Here is a 13,427-nt window from a genome sequence, read left to right on the forward strand (position 1 = left end):
GAAGACATGTTCAGGATGGTTAGTCAGTAGTAGTTAGGATTATGTTTAGAGTAAGGAAATGAATGCAGGTCAATGTAATGTCCTGTGTTCAAGTTGTATGTGAAGCCTGTCGTGTTAATGTTATCAGCACATCCTCCTTTCAAAAAAACTGCTTTTTTCCCCCACATTGTTTGTCCTCTCCTTTCCTTTTTGTGATGTTTTATATATATTTCTCTCACCCATGAGCTCTGTTGGTAAGCGGCACAAAACAGGAAGGGGAGATGGGTGCAAAAAAAAGAAAAGAAAAAAAGAAAGAGGCTGTAGCAGAGGGAGGGGAGTGAGGGAGGTGTGTAACAATTTCCTGTCGTTGCATGCTGCTCTGCGTCTCTTGCACCTTCCTCTCTGTGAGTCTCTGTTTGTGTCAGGGGCGAAGAAGAACTCAGACGAGGCTGAGCGGAACAGGATGCAGGCTATCAAGTGTGTGGTCGTGGGAGATGGGTACGCCAATCTTTTTACTTTGCCTATATACATTTGTTGTAACTTCAGCTGTGTTTGAATGATGGAGAGGTAACTCTTTGGCCCTCGTCTAAGGATTTTGGCTGATTGAACAGAAACATTGAAGGGTTTTAGGCCCGAGCGGCCTCGACTAACAGTTTCTTCAACTTCTGCTATAGTGTGATTGAGTTTTTTTTCCACAGGATCAACAGGTTACTACAAACTTTAAAGTCACTTAGGAACACACACTCTTCCAGGTGATGCATGTAAACCTGAAGGCGTGTATTTGATGGCGCTGATTCAGAGCAATGGTGCCTTGGCAAGAGGTGCAGGCCACAACATGCAGGGAAATGCTGTACTGCAGCAAAAGTACACACTCGTTCTGTGGGGGGGGGGGAAATTTGAGAAATGTTCAAGAGTTTGGCTCCAGAAAACCCTTAAAAAAAAAGGCTATATGCTGTAAAAAGGTGGACATAACTGCAGTTTTTATGGTGAGAAAACGTGTTTCACAAAGTCTAAAGTCTAAACTAGATTACATTTGGGACAAAGTTTCAGCGAATACATCAAATAAATTCACTTCTGCGCGAGCGTTTTTACCCGTGAAGGTGGAGTAAAAAATGTGGAAATTGTCGAGCGGAAGTGGCGTCGCTGCCAGAGAGGCATAAAATGAAAGGTTTACAGGTCGCGCACGCACGCACGCACACACACACACACACACGCACACACACACACACACGCACACACACTCTACAGTCCTGCAGCTGCATTTGCTTACATGTGACAAAGCTTCCTGGTTCCATGCTTAAATGAGACACTGTGATTTCAAACTGTTATTAGGACGATGTTTTTTTGTTTGTTTTAACATGAATCAGTTATTAATGCCAAGGAAGTGTCAACTTTAAGGTTTTATTTTCAGATATACGCAGACAAACAACAATAATGTCGCTTGCAGCACAAATGAGGGCATCATTTAACCTTTTTATTTCATTTTTAAGCGACAAGGCCTTCTACTGGCTGGAGAAAATTCTGCTTAATTCATCTTGATGATGATGATGAGTTTTAATAGAATGTACAGATTGCTGTAGAAATGTACTGTTGCAATATGGCGCCTCCATAAAGCAAGGCCCTTACACTAAAGCACACAGAAGCCAAGTGTTTTTTTTATTAATTTATACATTACATAACATATATTCAAACAAAGTTTGATTCTGGCTCTATCACATTATGTCCACCAGGAGATTATAATCTGATTCTACATTACAGTATGTAACCAAGACTGGAATATTCCATGTAGTTTATCTCAGGTTTGACTTTATTTGAGTTCGGAACGTAAGAAAATGCTGTTGCGATGGTTGAGTCTTTGTCAGTGGACGTGTTTTTCGGCATCGCCGTGAGTCTTGCGTTGCTCGGCAACACTCCAGCATGTTTGTTCCATAATAACGGCATAATAAAGTCTTTTGTCACCGCAGCAGTGATGAATGAGATATGAACTGATTTTTTTCTGACCAGTTGTGGCTTCACCAATAAGAATCTGAACTCTTGTTTTGAGGCCTCAAGATTTGTGATCTGGATCGGTGGTATTTCATAAATGTCACCTGACACCTGCTGTCAATCACACGGGTGTCCTCCCCTAACTGCAGTGCTTCGTTTTTCTCTTCATGGGAAGATAAGTGACATCATGGGCTTTTGAAGAAGACCTGGAACTAGAGATTTTATGGAAGAGTATTAGGGCCAGATGTGAAAAAAAAAATTTATCTCAGAATTCATGCTGTTTTTCTTTAATCCCGGAATTCTGACTTCAATCTGAGAATTTGTATTTTTTTTAAATCTCAGAATTCATGCTGTTCTTTCTTTCTTTCTTTCTTTATTTATTTTTTCTAATGCTCTCGTAAAATTCAAAAAATCAAGTGCGAAGTAGACTCATTTTCCCATAGACTCCTACTCAGCAGAGTCGCCCCCTGGTGGCTATCCATTACATTCTCACATCTTCAATAGCTTCAGTTAGCAAACCAGAACGTTCCACTTGTTTTATATAAATCTGTGGTTTCAGCTTACAACCTTTTCAGCACATTTTCAGACTAACTTGTCTTGCGATATCACATCAGAGTGCCAACAGGATATTTTGTAATTTAATTTAATTTTAGCGTACAGCGCTGAAAACAGGAAATAAGTCTTTCATCTTTCATCCAGTGTAATTTGACTTTAGTTCAGTGAGGAACAGGCTTTATACGAGAGAGAAAAAGCTTCACGGACAAAGATAAAAGGGAAACTCCTTCAAATGTGGCTAAATGTTCACTCACGGGGAAATATCTGGATGAGTAAACTTCCATTTATGTTTTAAATGACATTTGTCAGCGTGTTTTAGTTATTGTTTAATTAAAATCCGACTTCCCTTCCCTTATTACTTTTACGACAGCACGTTTCTGGACCAGTAATCTTACTTGTGCCTCAGTGAAGCTGCAGCACACGACTTACAGTACAGTACGTGACATAAAAGTGTTTGTACGCTGTGTCTGAAAACAGGCTCTGTGAAGCAATACTATCAGACCCGAGTGAGGGAGTGTTTACGTGTACACAGTGGCAGCACAGGGGCCGGTGAAGACACACTCCGGCCTGTTTTGCAGGCGTCTCGCTTTACTCGCACAATCTTGCCGCTGCCTCCATCCGTCTCTGCATGAGACACATTGTTATACTGGAAACTGCAGTACAGAAACAGCATGGCAATAATATTAGATTATCAATTTTAACTCACAAATATGATGGCATGGTTGCTGACAGTAATCGTCATTACCAAGCAATAAGCTGGATATGACTTTGGAAATAACATAGTATGACTGTCATAATTACACCACACGTAAATACCAAGTTGGAAATTGCAATTATGATGGTATTTCCTTGATATTACCTCCCTGTTACTTCCTGTGTGCAGCGCAGGAAGACCACTGGCTGAAACAATGGGTGGATGGGTGTTTATTTCACCATGCTACTGTAATCTGTGCTGTATGCCAGTCGCGTTTGACCCACTTTTTTTTGGCTTGTCCTACCTGGACTGGACCAAGACGTGAAAAAAACGGGGTTTCCTCAACAACCAAGATTCAGGAAATGATGAAATGTACAACATGGACACAGACAAATAAACTGTAAGGGTATACAGGGAATGAGATAAAGCGGAAACACACGGCGATGGAGTGAACATGATGAAAATGATTGACCTTTGAAGAGTGTGCCAAGCTGAGGCCAGATAACGTGGGCCGGTGTCAGAGAAGCTGATGGAAAACCAGATTAAAAATAAACACGCAGCGAGAGATCAGAGGTGGACGTTTTTTTCCTTCTTCTTCTCGATAGCTCGCGCTGGCTGGTTCCTGTTTTCAGCTCTTAACCGATGAGTCTGAAACAGATCGGTTCCCTTTTTGACTCACACGCAAACACAGACTTGTCTTTGTATCACTGCGAGGACACACACATCCACATTATGCAATCCTTTATTCTTACCGTTACACAACTAAAGCCTTTACCTTTGACGCCTCTCCTTTATTATTTCAGCCACGGTGCTTTCATGGACTTTAAAAGAAGAAGTGACCATATGTGGACGAGTTGAGGTGGGCCTGACTCACAGCCCATCCAACCCAAATTAATTATTATAGCATCTGTTTGACTCTAAATGGACGCCATGCTATAGCACATAAAGACCTGCAACTAGTGATTGGGACCGTCATCGCTGCAGGGAAATGTTTACTGATGTCTTCAACTCGTGATAAGGCATAATCCAGGTTTTTAAAAGCCAAAATATGAATGAATAACCACGTTAGAGGGATTTCAAACCGGCAAACCAGGCTTAATTAATCTGGTTGTCAATGGAAAGGATTAGTCGATTTTCAACCTACTTACTAGAGTCGCCCCCTAATGGCTATTCAAGAGATGTTGATTTTGATTTAATAATTGTAATATCAAGCTACAGAAAGCTGCAATATGCAGAAAAATATGAAGTAAAACGTCTTATTTATTACGTTAAACTTCCATTTACGAAAATGTCACTGTCACTTTAAATAATCAGGCAAACGATCATAACCTGCATCCTGTTTGAATGAGATTAAAATGAGAACGCCACCTACAGGCAAAAGGAAGCAACCCAGGCACCAGAATCTAAATGTTATACTATGGCCTAGTAGAATAATCTGGATTTGCACTTCACACAGTTTACATGAATATTATGTGGCATCTCTTGTGTGTGTGTGTGTGTGTTGTGTCTGAAATGCTCACAGCAAAGCTCTGGAACCAAACAAGAACCAGAGACCAGTTCATACTTGTTTCATCCTCCCCCTTCACGCGCGCCGTGCCACTTCCCTGCCGTCAAATTCACGGCTCACTGTGCTCCTCTAGATTTAAACTGTACAATGCTCCGGGACCTGTTCCAAACATAAGGAAAGCAAAGTTTTGGACCGTGTGTTCAGACGTGTCTCACAATGTGATTTAAAAAAAAAAAACAGTTGGGATCTGCTCATTAAAAGCAAAGGAAGTTTGTCTGTATGTGTCTTTTTTAGATAATATGATAATATGGATCAGGATGTGGATTTCAGTGTTGGCGGAGGTGTGTGTTATTCTTTAAATGGGACAAAAACATGGTGTTTTAAGGCCACAGAGTCAGCGGTGTCTGTCAGCGCATCGTCTTGCATCACTTCCTGTTAGTAGAACATGGACAGAAACCCGCTGAACTCTTCACACCGTCCACAGTTAGTGGGACAAAGTCTCCCACCGTGAGCTGTGTTATTGTCTGTTCATCGTGTGTTTTCACGTGTGCGTTACAGAGCTGTGGGAAAAACATGTCTCCTCATCAGCTACACAACCAATGCCTTCCCCGGGGAGTACATTCCTACTGTGTGAGTATAAAACACACACACACACACATGCTCACACAGGTATTTGAAAAACATTTGAAAACCTACAGAAAGTGACAGTAAAACAAAGCATGTGGCTGCACAGTTTTACCAGTGTGAACCCACATGTGTTCACATGAGTCTTTAAAGCTCATGAGACACACGTCTTCTGAACATAGAATAAGAGGGTAAAGAATAAAGTGTATTAGACAGGCCAAAAAAGCCAAGAACCTCTCTGTCTTCCCTTTCTCTTAGTGCTTGTTTTATTTTTATTTATTGAATTTTTACTTTATTGACTATTTATTTTCTTTTTGTGATGAGAGCAGACCTGGGCGTGATGCGGCTGTCCCGTCTGAGGTTAATTAGAAATTTGTTTTGGTGTCAGACTATACTATAGTATACTAAGTCAAATTACTACAAAATCATACTGTACCATACTGTGATTTAGTGTAGTGTGGTAATTTGATACTTTCAACATAATTAGTTGGTTATAATTACAATACAATACAATCTGCATTTTCCCTGATTGTGTTTAGTGTGTGTTTTTACGGCGCCCAATTTACACCAAAACAATACAATTTACAGCTTCTTTTTTTTTTTTATAAAGAAATAAAATGAATATTGAGTAAAATAATTGCCCACCCCTGGAATAGGGGGGTGAGAAGGTGTCTGACTGTGCTTTTAATGTATATAACAAAAAAACGACTAAAACTTAGCTAATCTGCTGTGCTCACGAGCAAAGGCATTTATCATATGCTTATTTTCCTAATGTTACTTAATTACAATTTTATTATTCCAAGTATAATCATGGCTAATGAGGAATCCCTCGAAGGATAATATTATGAGAAATCTCTGTGAAATAAGGCTAATCCTGAATAATACAATTAAACATTAAGATAATGAAGAAGTTGTATGAAACCAAGACAATTTAAACATGTGGAAAAACCCATTTCCACGATGTTTCCACTTGAATCATGACACTACATATATAAAGTAAGGTCATTTAAATGTAAAATTCTTGAAAAAAAAGAAAAAAGTATCTAAACCAGATTGGAAAAGAATAATGAGAGAGAGATTTATAACTTTAATTTCCATTTAAAGACATTCTAATGGTTGAAAAGTGCTTTTTTTTCCTATTAACCGACGGCGTGAGACGACTGTAAACAAGTGCAAAGACACAATCATGAAAGAAGAAGAATCAGAATTGCACGACATTCACATTATTAATCAGATAATAAACCGGGATTGATGACACTTTATGTCCATGACGTTTTCCTGCGTGTGTCTCTCAACAGCCTCCAGATGAGACTGTGTTGTTTCAGTGTGACCACATGGGGGCAGTGTCGCTCACACATTACATTTATAGATTCTGGAGTGTGACGAAAATAAAAGTTCAATCTTAACAAGCTCCACGTTTTCTGTAGTAACACACTCTTCCTTTCTGACCTTTGGCAGCTAATGTCTAATTATGAAAACCCAGCCTGAGTGTGATGTCATTTTTATTGCCCTCATAAATCAAACCATTGATGTTTTTCTTCTAATAATCACTTGAATGAAAATGTCGACGCCGGGTGATTGACTGACCCATGACCTTCTTGCTCCCCATAGATTTGACAACTACTCTGCTAATGTGATGGTGGACAGCAAGCCAGTCAACCTGGGCCTCTGGGATACAGCCGGACAGGAGGACTATGACAGGCTCCGCCCACTGTCCTACCCACAGACGGTACACACACACACACACACACACAAAAATACATATACTTAGTCGCCTCCTGGGGTTTCATAGAGGTAGTTTAGAGAGTTCCAGATCAATATGCAAGAGTACAGCCTGTGACATCACGTCAAAATTAAAAGGACAGGAAGATAATAAGAAAAGAAGCGCAAGATATGACTGGAGAAGCAGCTCATTGTAAGGGTTAGGCAAAAACCCACTGAAGAAACACAGAGACAGACGCTGTTAACAGTCACAATGTGAGAAATACAGAATATTAGGCGAAAAATCAACAGAATTAATGAAAACACATGTTTCACTTAAAGCTTTCAGCCTTGCATATGGACTCCGTCGGCATCATTTGCTCAGTTGCTATGGAGATTGCATCCCTTTCTTTCCATGTGCTGTCAAGGGATAATAGATTTGACCACAAGAGAAAGGGAAAACTATAGCATGTTGTGTTGCTTGTGTACGCATTTATTTGTTGGGTTAAGTGAGCAGAAAGATTTTTAATCAGTCATTTCGTAATGAAATGAGAATAAAACAACATATATGTACTGTATATATGTAAAGGTGTATATACTGTATATATATAAAGCTGCTGCTTGAGCAGGGAAAACACTGAGGAAGCCACAAACCAAGATTATGACTAAATCCTTAAACACCGAGCATATTGCAAGCGGAAAATTCCAGCGGTTTCTGAAAGCTGCGAAGTTGCACGTCAAAGCCAACGTGTGGTTATTACGGTGATTTCAAAGTGACCACGCAAAATCTGGTGTTTGTGTACGACTACAGTGTTTTTTTCTGAATAAAATTTGAGCATAAATTGTGAATGCACTACTTTAACATGCAGTAAAATTGTTAATAACTAGCAGATATTGAAAGTTATTCTGGAAAAATGGGGAAAAACACCACATTTTCTGGTCCTTTTATGGTTAAAATAAGCAAAAAAAAAATCAAAAAAATCCAGACGGATATTCTTGAGGCTTAGGTGTTAAAGAGTTAAAACTCAATGACTTCCTCAGCTACAAAAATGCACTTTTCTTTTTCTTGTAATTGATGTTGTTTACATTTTCTATGTCACTCCCTTTTCTCTTCTCACTTCATCCAGGACGTTTTCCTGATCTGCTTCTCTCTGGTGAGCCCGGCGTCCTACGAGAACGTCCGAGCTAAGGTGAGGATAAAGTAAAACTAGTAGTCTGAATCTCATTCTTGCATATTTTCATGCATTGGTAAGAAAGACGGGAAAAGTTTTGTTTTTTTCCTGTGTGATATTCATAATGTGCCTTATGTGAAAAATGCCACCACGTCTGACTCACTTTACATTTCGAGACATACTTTTTATTATAGTCTTCAGTTAGAAGTATATTAATACAATAATACAGTGACATTTACATGCAAGGGAATATTTTTTTGTGCAATTTCATTTCAATTTAAAAGTTCAGTCCACTGACTGAAGATGTTTCAATGAATTAAGTTCTAATGAAGACATTTGATTTGATTGAGTCATGGTAAAAGCTCTATTTCCTGCATTTTTCTTTTAGGTTTTGAACTATTTCTGTATGCGGTTATTTCAGAAAACCAAAAAAAGCCCCTACATACAGAACATGCAATGAAACAAAAATTAAAATAAAGAAAAACAGCTAAACAAACGAAGCAAAAACAAGATTTTTTTTAATTAACAGTGGTATCAATCAGAATAGCTTCGGTTTTGGTTGTAAATAATTGGCTTTAAACTTTTAATTAACCATTAAAGGAGCTGCAGTGTTGTTATATAACACATGTTGTACAAGATGTCTGATTCCCCGTGTTTATTCCACTACCTATTTCTATTCAGTAAGATAAGGCTTCACAAGAAGCCCGCCAGGTTCTTTAAGTAGCACGGTCAGATGAGACCTTTCATGTCCAGCACTGTCTAATTGAGTGCTCTCTTTGCCTAACAGTCTCATTCATGCACTGAGCCAAAAGCAGGACCTTAACAAGAGTTTTTTCCCCGTGACCTCACTCAAATCCAATCACGGTCCCTTAGCCGCGAGGGCGCTATACGACGAACACCTCACATCAAAAGGGAACGATGCCATGAACATGGATTTGAGCAGTTTTAGCACGATTCGCTGTTGCTTTGCTCACGAGTCGCCATGGTTACTTTGGAACTGGTGTGGTGACGATGGAAACGTATTCCCTGGGAGTCCATTTTAAAAAAAAAGAGGATGGAATCAAAAGAACAGGTGACAAAAACACGAGTTCTATGAAGTGAAACTTCAAAAAAGATAAAGATAAAAAAGAAAATAATGGCATGAAATAGATAAATACAGGCCTGTATTGCAAATGTATTCTGCACAACTACAGTCAGTTATTCATGTGGTGGTGCTTTTAAATTGGATTCATTGTGTTTACGACATGGAAGGTCAAATACGGGTAAAAATAGACAATTTAAACAATTCTGTACAATATTATTTACCATCAATTAGAAAAAACACAACCCCTATGGCATCTATAAAAAAAAGTCAGCAATTGTAAAACAATTGTTTCCACAAACCTTTATTATTATTGATAAAACTGGAGCTCACTCATCCCAAGGACAATTTTTTATTCTTTAAAGAAAAGAAAATAGACCTTTTATTACTCTGGATTCTTACGTAACGCTCATCTCTTCACGCTCTCTCCTCAAACAGCTGAAATGATTTTGGTCACGCCTTCTTCTCTATCTTTTCCTACTGTTTCTCAGCTCCACGCTGCCTTCTTAGATGTCACCGGCAGGAATCCTCCCGAGTAGCTAAATGTCAAGTTCTAATCAAAGGAATATGGATTAGCGGCATCCTGCTCGCTCGACGTCAGTCCATCGCCAATCAGATTGTATTCAATCTGTGTTACATTACGAGACACACGATCAATTAGAGGGAAAGAGCAGATGGATTAGCGTTGCACTTCGAAACAAATTAAAACCTTTATCTCGTGTCTGAGAAGACAGAAAGACGAAGATAAATCACTCGAACAACCCCACTTAACTGTTAAATACATTTGTAAGAGAAGAGAGTTCACATAATAAAACCAGAAACAAACGTTGAATACTGAAGCTTTCTGTCCTGAGCCCCTCCCTCCAGATGAGCGTGGACAGACAGACAGTTCATACACAATAGATGACCCAAGGCAATAGTTTCATCTCTCAAGCGCTGCCATATTAACTTGTATTTTAGTCCGGTTTTGCTTGTTTTAGGTTCCTTTTGTATCATCATCAAGAACAATGGAAGCTAATATAACTCCAAATGATGCAGCTGAATGTACAAGGAATAAAGTAATGGACCAAGGAGGGACCCCTGAGGCACTCCAAAACTATTTTTAAGGTCAAGAAAACTGTGATCGTGCGAAATGCTGCACTAAGATCCATGAATGTTAGGGAGTAAGTCATTCACCACTCTCGTGTCTCTGTGGGATGGCGAGCCCTGAAAGCATGACTGGAACGGTTCATTATTTGCTAAATGGGTTGTGATTTGCTGAGACTCAACCCTATATTCGAGAGGGTATATTCGAGAGAAAAAAAGACAGACCCTGGACCAAGAAGGCTTTTCTTAAGTTAAAGTTTAATTACTGTAGCTTTAAAGCTCAAGGGATCAGATGCAAACAATAAATTGACATTATCAGTCCCAGAGGGAGTCAGAGCTCCTTAAACGACCCAGGAAAATGAACAAAAGACCCAACACAACCTCATGACCCGCTGCACCCCTCACACAAAGCCCAAGTGGTTTCTTATACCCCAGGCTAACTCCGCCCTAATTGGACTGTACCATTATACAGGGTAAAGGTTGGCAAATTAAAACAGACAGAACTTAATAATCTCAGTCCTGCACCAGAAACATGCAACATACAATAAATTATAGATTAACTGTGGGGAAGGGGAGCGGGGGGAGGACATATCAATGCACGTCTTAGTATTAAAATCACACACACACACACACACACACACATCTACCCAACCTGACTCTGGGCTCAGTTAACCAGTCACAGGTGGCTTCACTGAGCCTGATTGCTGTGGGGAGTATGAGCAGGTGAAAAGTTAGGAGGTAATTCTCAGTGACGGCATCAAAGTCAAATGTCAAACCTATCAGAATAAATTCTAATCACATCCAGTCCAAACTTAAAATAACATGCACGTTTATTAAATCTCAGTTTAACAGCTCTGTTAAACCGTGTCGCAGATTAAAACTGTCCAGAATTTAATTTAGTTACATTTTTCTCTGGAGTCATTTACATCAAGAGCTTAAAACATGAGTAGGCAATTTTTGAAAAATGTAAAATGAAAAAAGCCAACAACTGTAGTATGGCTCATCAGGTAATCCCCATAATCCCCATATGTCAAATAAGTGGCTTGTTAGAGGACTGCTTCACTAAGCCGGCTGGATTTGCCAGTCAAACATCTGTCACTGGCCGGTGGGCACAAATGGAATCTACTTCATTTCTGTAGCAGATACGATCTTTCATTTCCTCACGACGGAAAATGGATTGAAGGAGAGGCAGAAGAGTGAGAAAGAGATGTTTTTTTGGTTTTTTTAGAGGGAATGGAGAAAGTGGAATAATCCGTGAAAGTGAGGGAGGAGGTGGTCTGAGTTTGGGGATTGAAAATAAAAGCTTTTCTCATGTTGTGTACAATTATTAATTCACTTTTTACCTACTTTTCCAACTCCGTCCCTCCCCCAGTGGTTCCCGGAGGTCCGTCACCATTGCCCCTCCACACCCATCATCCTGGTGGGCACCAAGCTGGATCTGAGGGACGATAAAGAGACCATTGAGAAGCTGAAGGAGAAAAAGCTTTCACCGATCACCTACCCTCACGGCCTGGCTCTGGCAAAAGACATAGGTCAGTTGCATTCGTGGTGTTTGGACAGGAGACAAATGAGCCAGGAGGTTCCATAATTCCAGCAATTTTTTATTAACTGTAACCGCGGTGTTCTTTGCGTTTACGTTACAGAGGCAGTGAAATACCTGGAGTGCTCGGCTCTGACCCAGCGTGGTCTAAAGACTGTGTTTGATGAGGCCATCCGCGCCGTGCTCTGCCCTCAGCCCGCCAAGGTCAAAAAGAAGCCCTGCTCGCTGCTGTAAAATGGTAAGAAATGAACACAGGAGGGAGAGACAGAGGGAGAGGATGGGAGGTCAGGGAGAAAGAGAGAGAAGAAAGGAAATGAGGGGAAGTTGTAGTGAGCACTCACAATGGCTAGTTAATGGCCTGCTTTTCTCTATCCTAGGTCTGAATGTATCCTTCACAATTTATTGTACAGCATGGATGGACGTCCCACAGTTAGACGATACAAAGGCTTCTTTCATATCGACCACACAGTTTCACTTAGTGGGAACTGAAAGTATAAAAGTGGCAAAGAGAAAGAAAGACCGAGAACAGGATAGAAAATAGATGGAGTGAGCTCTGATAGCACACAGAACAAAAGGCTAATCCGCGATGAGCCATTTCACTAATGTTGCACTTGAAATATGAAATAGAAGTTGTGATCTCAGGGTTATTTCCTAGCCTTGTCAGGGCAGAATTAATAAAGCGAGCTGGAAAGGATGGCATCAATTTGACGGGAGTCTGAATGAAAGAAAGCCATCTTATTTTTGAGCTTGTTAATTAAGATAAATTGATGTAATTGAAGAACTGATTGAATCCCATTGTCATTTTAATATGCCAATGTACAGAAACAGATTTTATATATACATATATATATATATATATATATATATATATATATATATATATATATATATATAAATATGATATATATATATTTTTAATAGAGATAATACATGTGAGATAATACAAACCATCTGGTTCTCATTTTTTTTACAGATTCTTCCAGAAACTGGGAGAAAAACCGCTGAACCTGGGTAATAAGAAGAACATCTGAGAGTTCTGTATTGTTTATAATATCAAAATACAAACTAGATTTCCACTAGTTTGAAAGAAAATTATAATAAATAATGCTTTCGGAGTCATAAAATAATGGTACAATATTGTGTGTACAGACCACTCTCTCTGAGACTGAATTTTAAAGTGCGTTTAACATGCAGCGGCAGATTTTTCTGTAACATATTCTGTTTGATCAGGAAAAAACAACCAGTGATTGAACCTGCTCCAGCTCATACACTATGCTGTAGATTCTCACATAAGTCACGCACTTGTTTCATATTTACATTAAGTGAAAGTGTTATTTGCATATTTAAATTTGAAATGCGGTGCTGCAACGACATTAGTCGTTAATGTTACGTGGCTGTTGTTTTAAGAGTGATAAGGATTGAAAAACAAGGATCGGCACTGACGAAAAGAAAATGGATGACAAAATTAAAAATAATACATCAGTCGGTGACGTTTTCGTTTA

General features: G+C 39.4%; 1 protein-coding gene across 2 annotated transcripts; it reads left to right on the forward strand.

Annotated features, from left to right (window-relative positions):
• The first annotated feature begins 368 nt into the window (after positions 1-368).
• rac2 (Rac family small GTPase 2) lies at positions 369-13,049 on the forward strand. 2 transcript variants are annotated; one of them, XM_044028458.1, is made up of 7 exons: positions 370-477; positions 5,280-5,351; positions 6,957-7,074; positions 8,174-8,236; positions 11,758-11,917; positions 12,029-12,163; positions 12,899-13,049. In XM_044028458.1, exons 1-6 carry the CDS (start codon positions 443-445, stop codon positions 12,157-12,159), a joined length of 579 nt encoding a protein of 192 aa, XP_043884393.1. In that variant the 5' UTR covers positions 370-442; the 3' UTR covers positions 12,160-12,163; positions 12,899-13,049. The 2 variants fall into 2 exon arrangements, with proteins under 2 accessions (XP_043884395.1, XP_043884393.1); XM_044028460.1 differs by lacking the exon at positions 12,899-13,049 and having other exon boundaries at positions 369-477; positions 11,758-11,933; positions 12,035-12,157.
• The last annotated feature ends 378 nt before the right edge of the window (positions 13,050-13,427 follow it).

The sequence above is a fragment of the Solea senegalensis genome, linkage group LG6, assembly GCF_019176455.1.
Source record: "Solea senegalensis isolate Sse05_10M linkage group LG6, IFAPA_SoseM_1, whole genome shotgun sequence".
Classification (NCBI taxonomy): Eukaryota; Metazoa; Chordata; class Actinopteri; order Pleuronectiformes; family Soleidae; genus Solea; species Solea senegalensis.

Excerpts from the sequence above, each read along its gene's own strand:
- rac2 (XM_044028458.1), top strand. The coding sequence starts at position 443 with ATGCAGGCTATCAAGTGTGTGGTCGTGGGAGATGG. Across the intron at positions 5,352-6,956 it reads GGGGAGTACATTCCTACTGT|ATTTGACAACTACTCTGCTA; the intron begins GTGAGTATAAAA and ends TGCTCCCCATAG. Across the intron at positions 11,918-12,028 it reads GGCTCTGGCAAAAGACATAG|AGGCAGTGAAATACCTGGAG; the intron begins GTCAGTTGCATT and ends TTTACGTTACAG.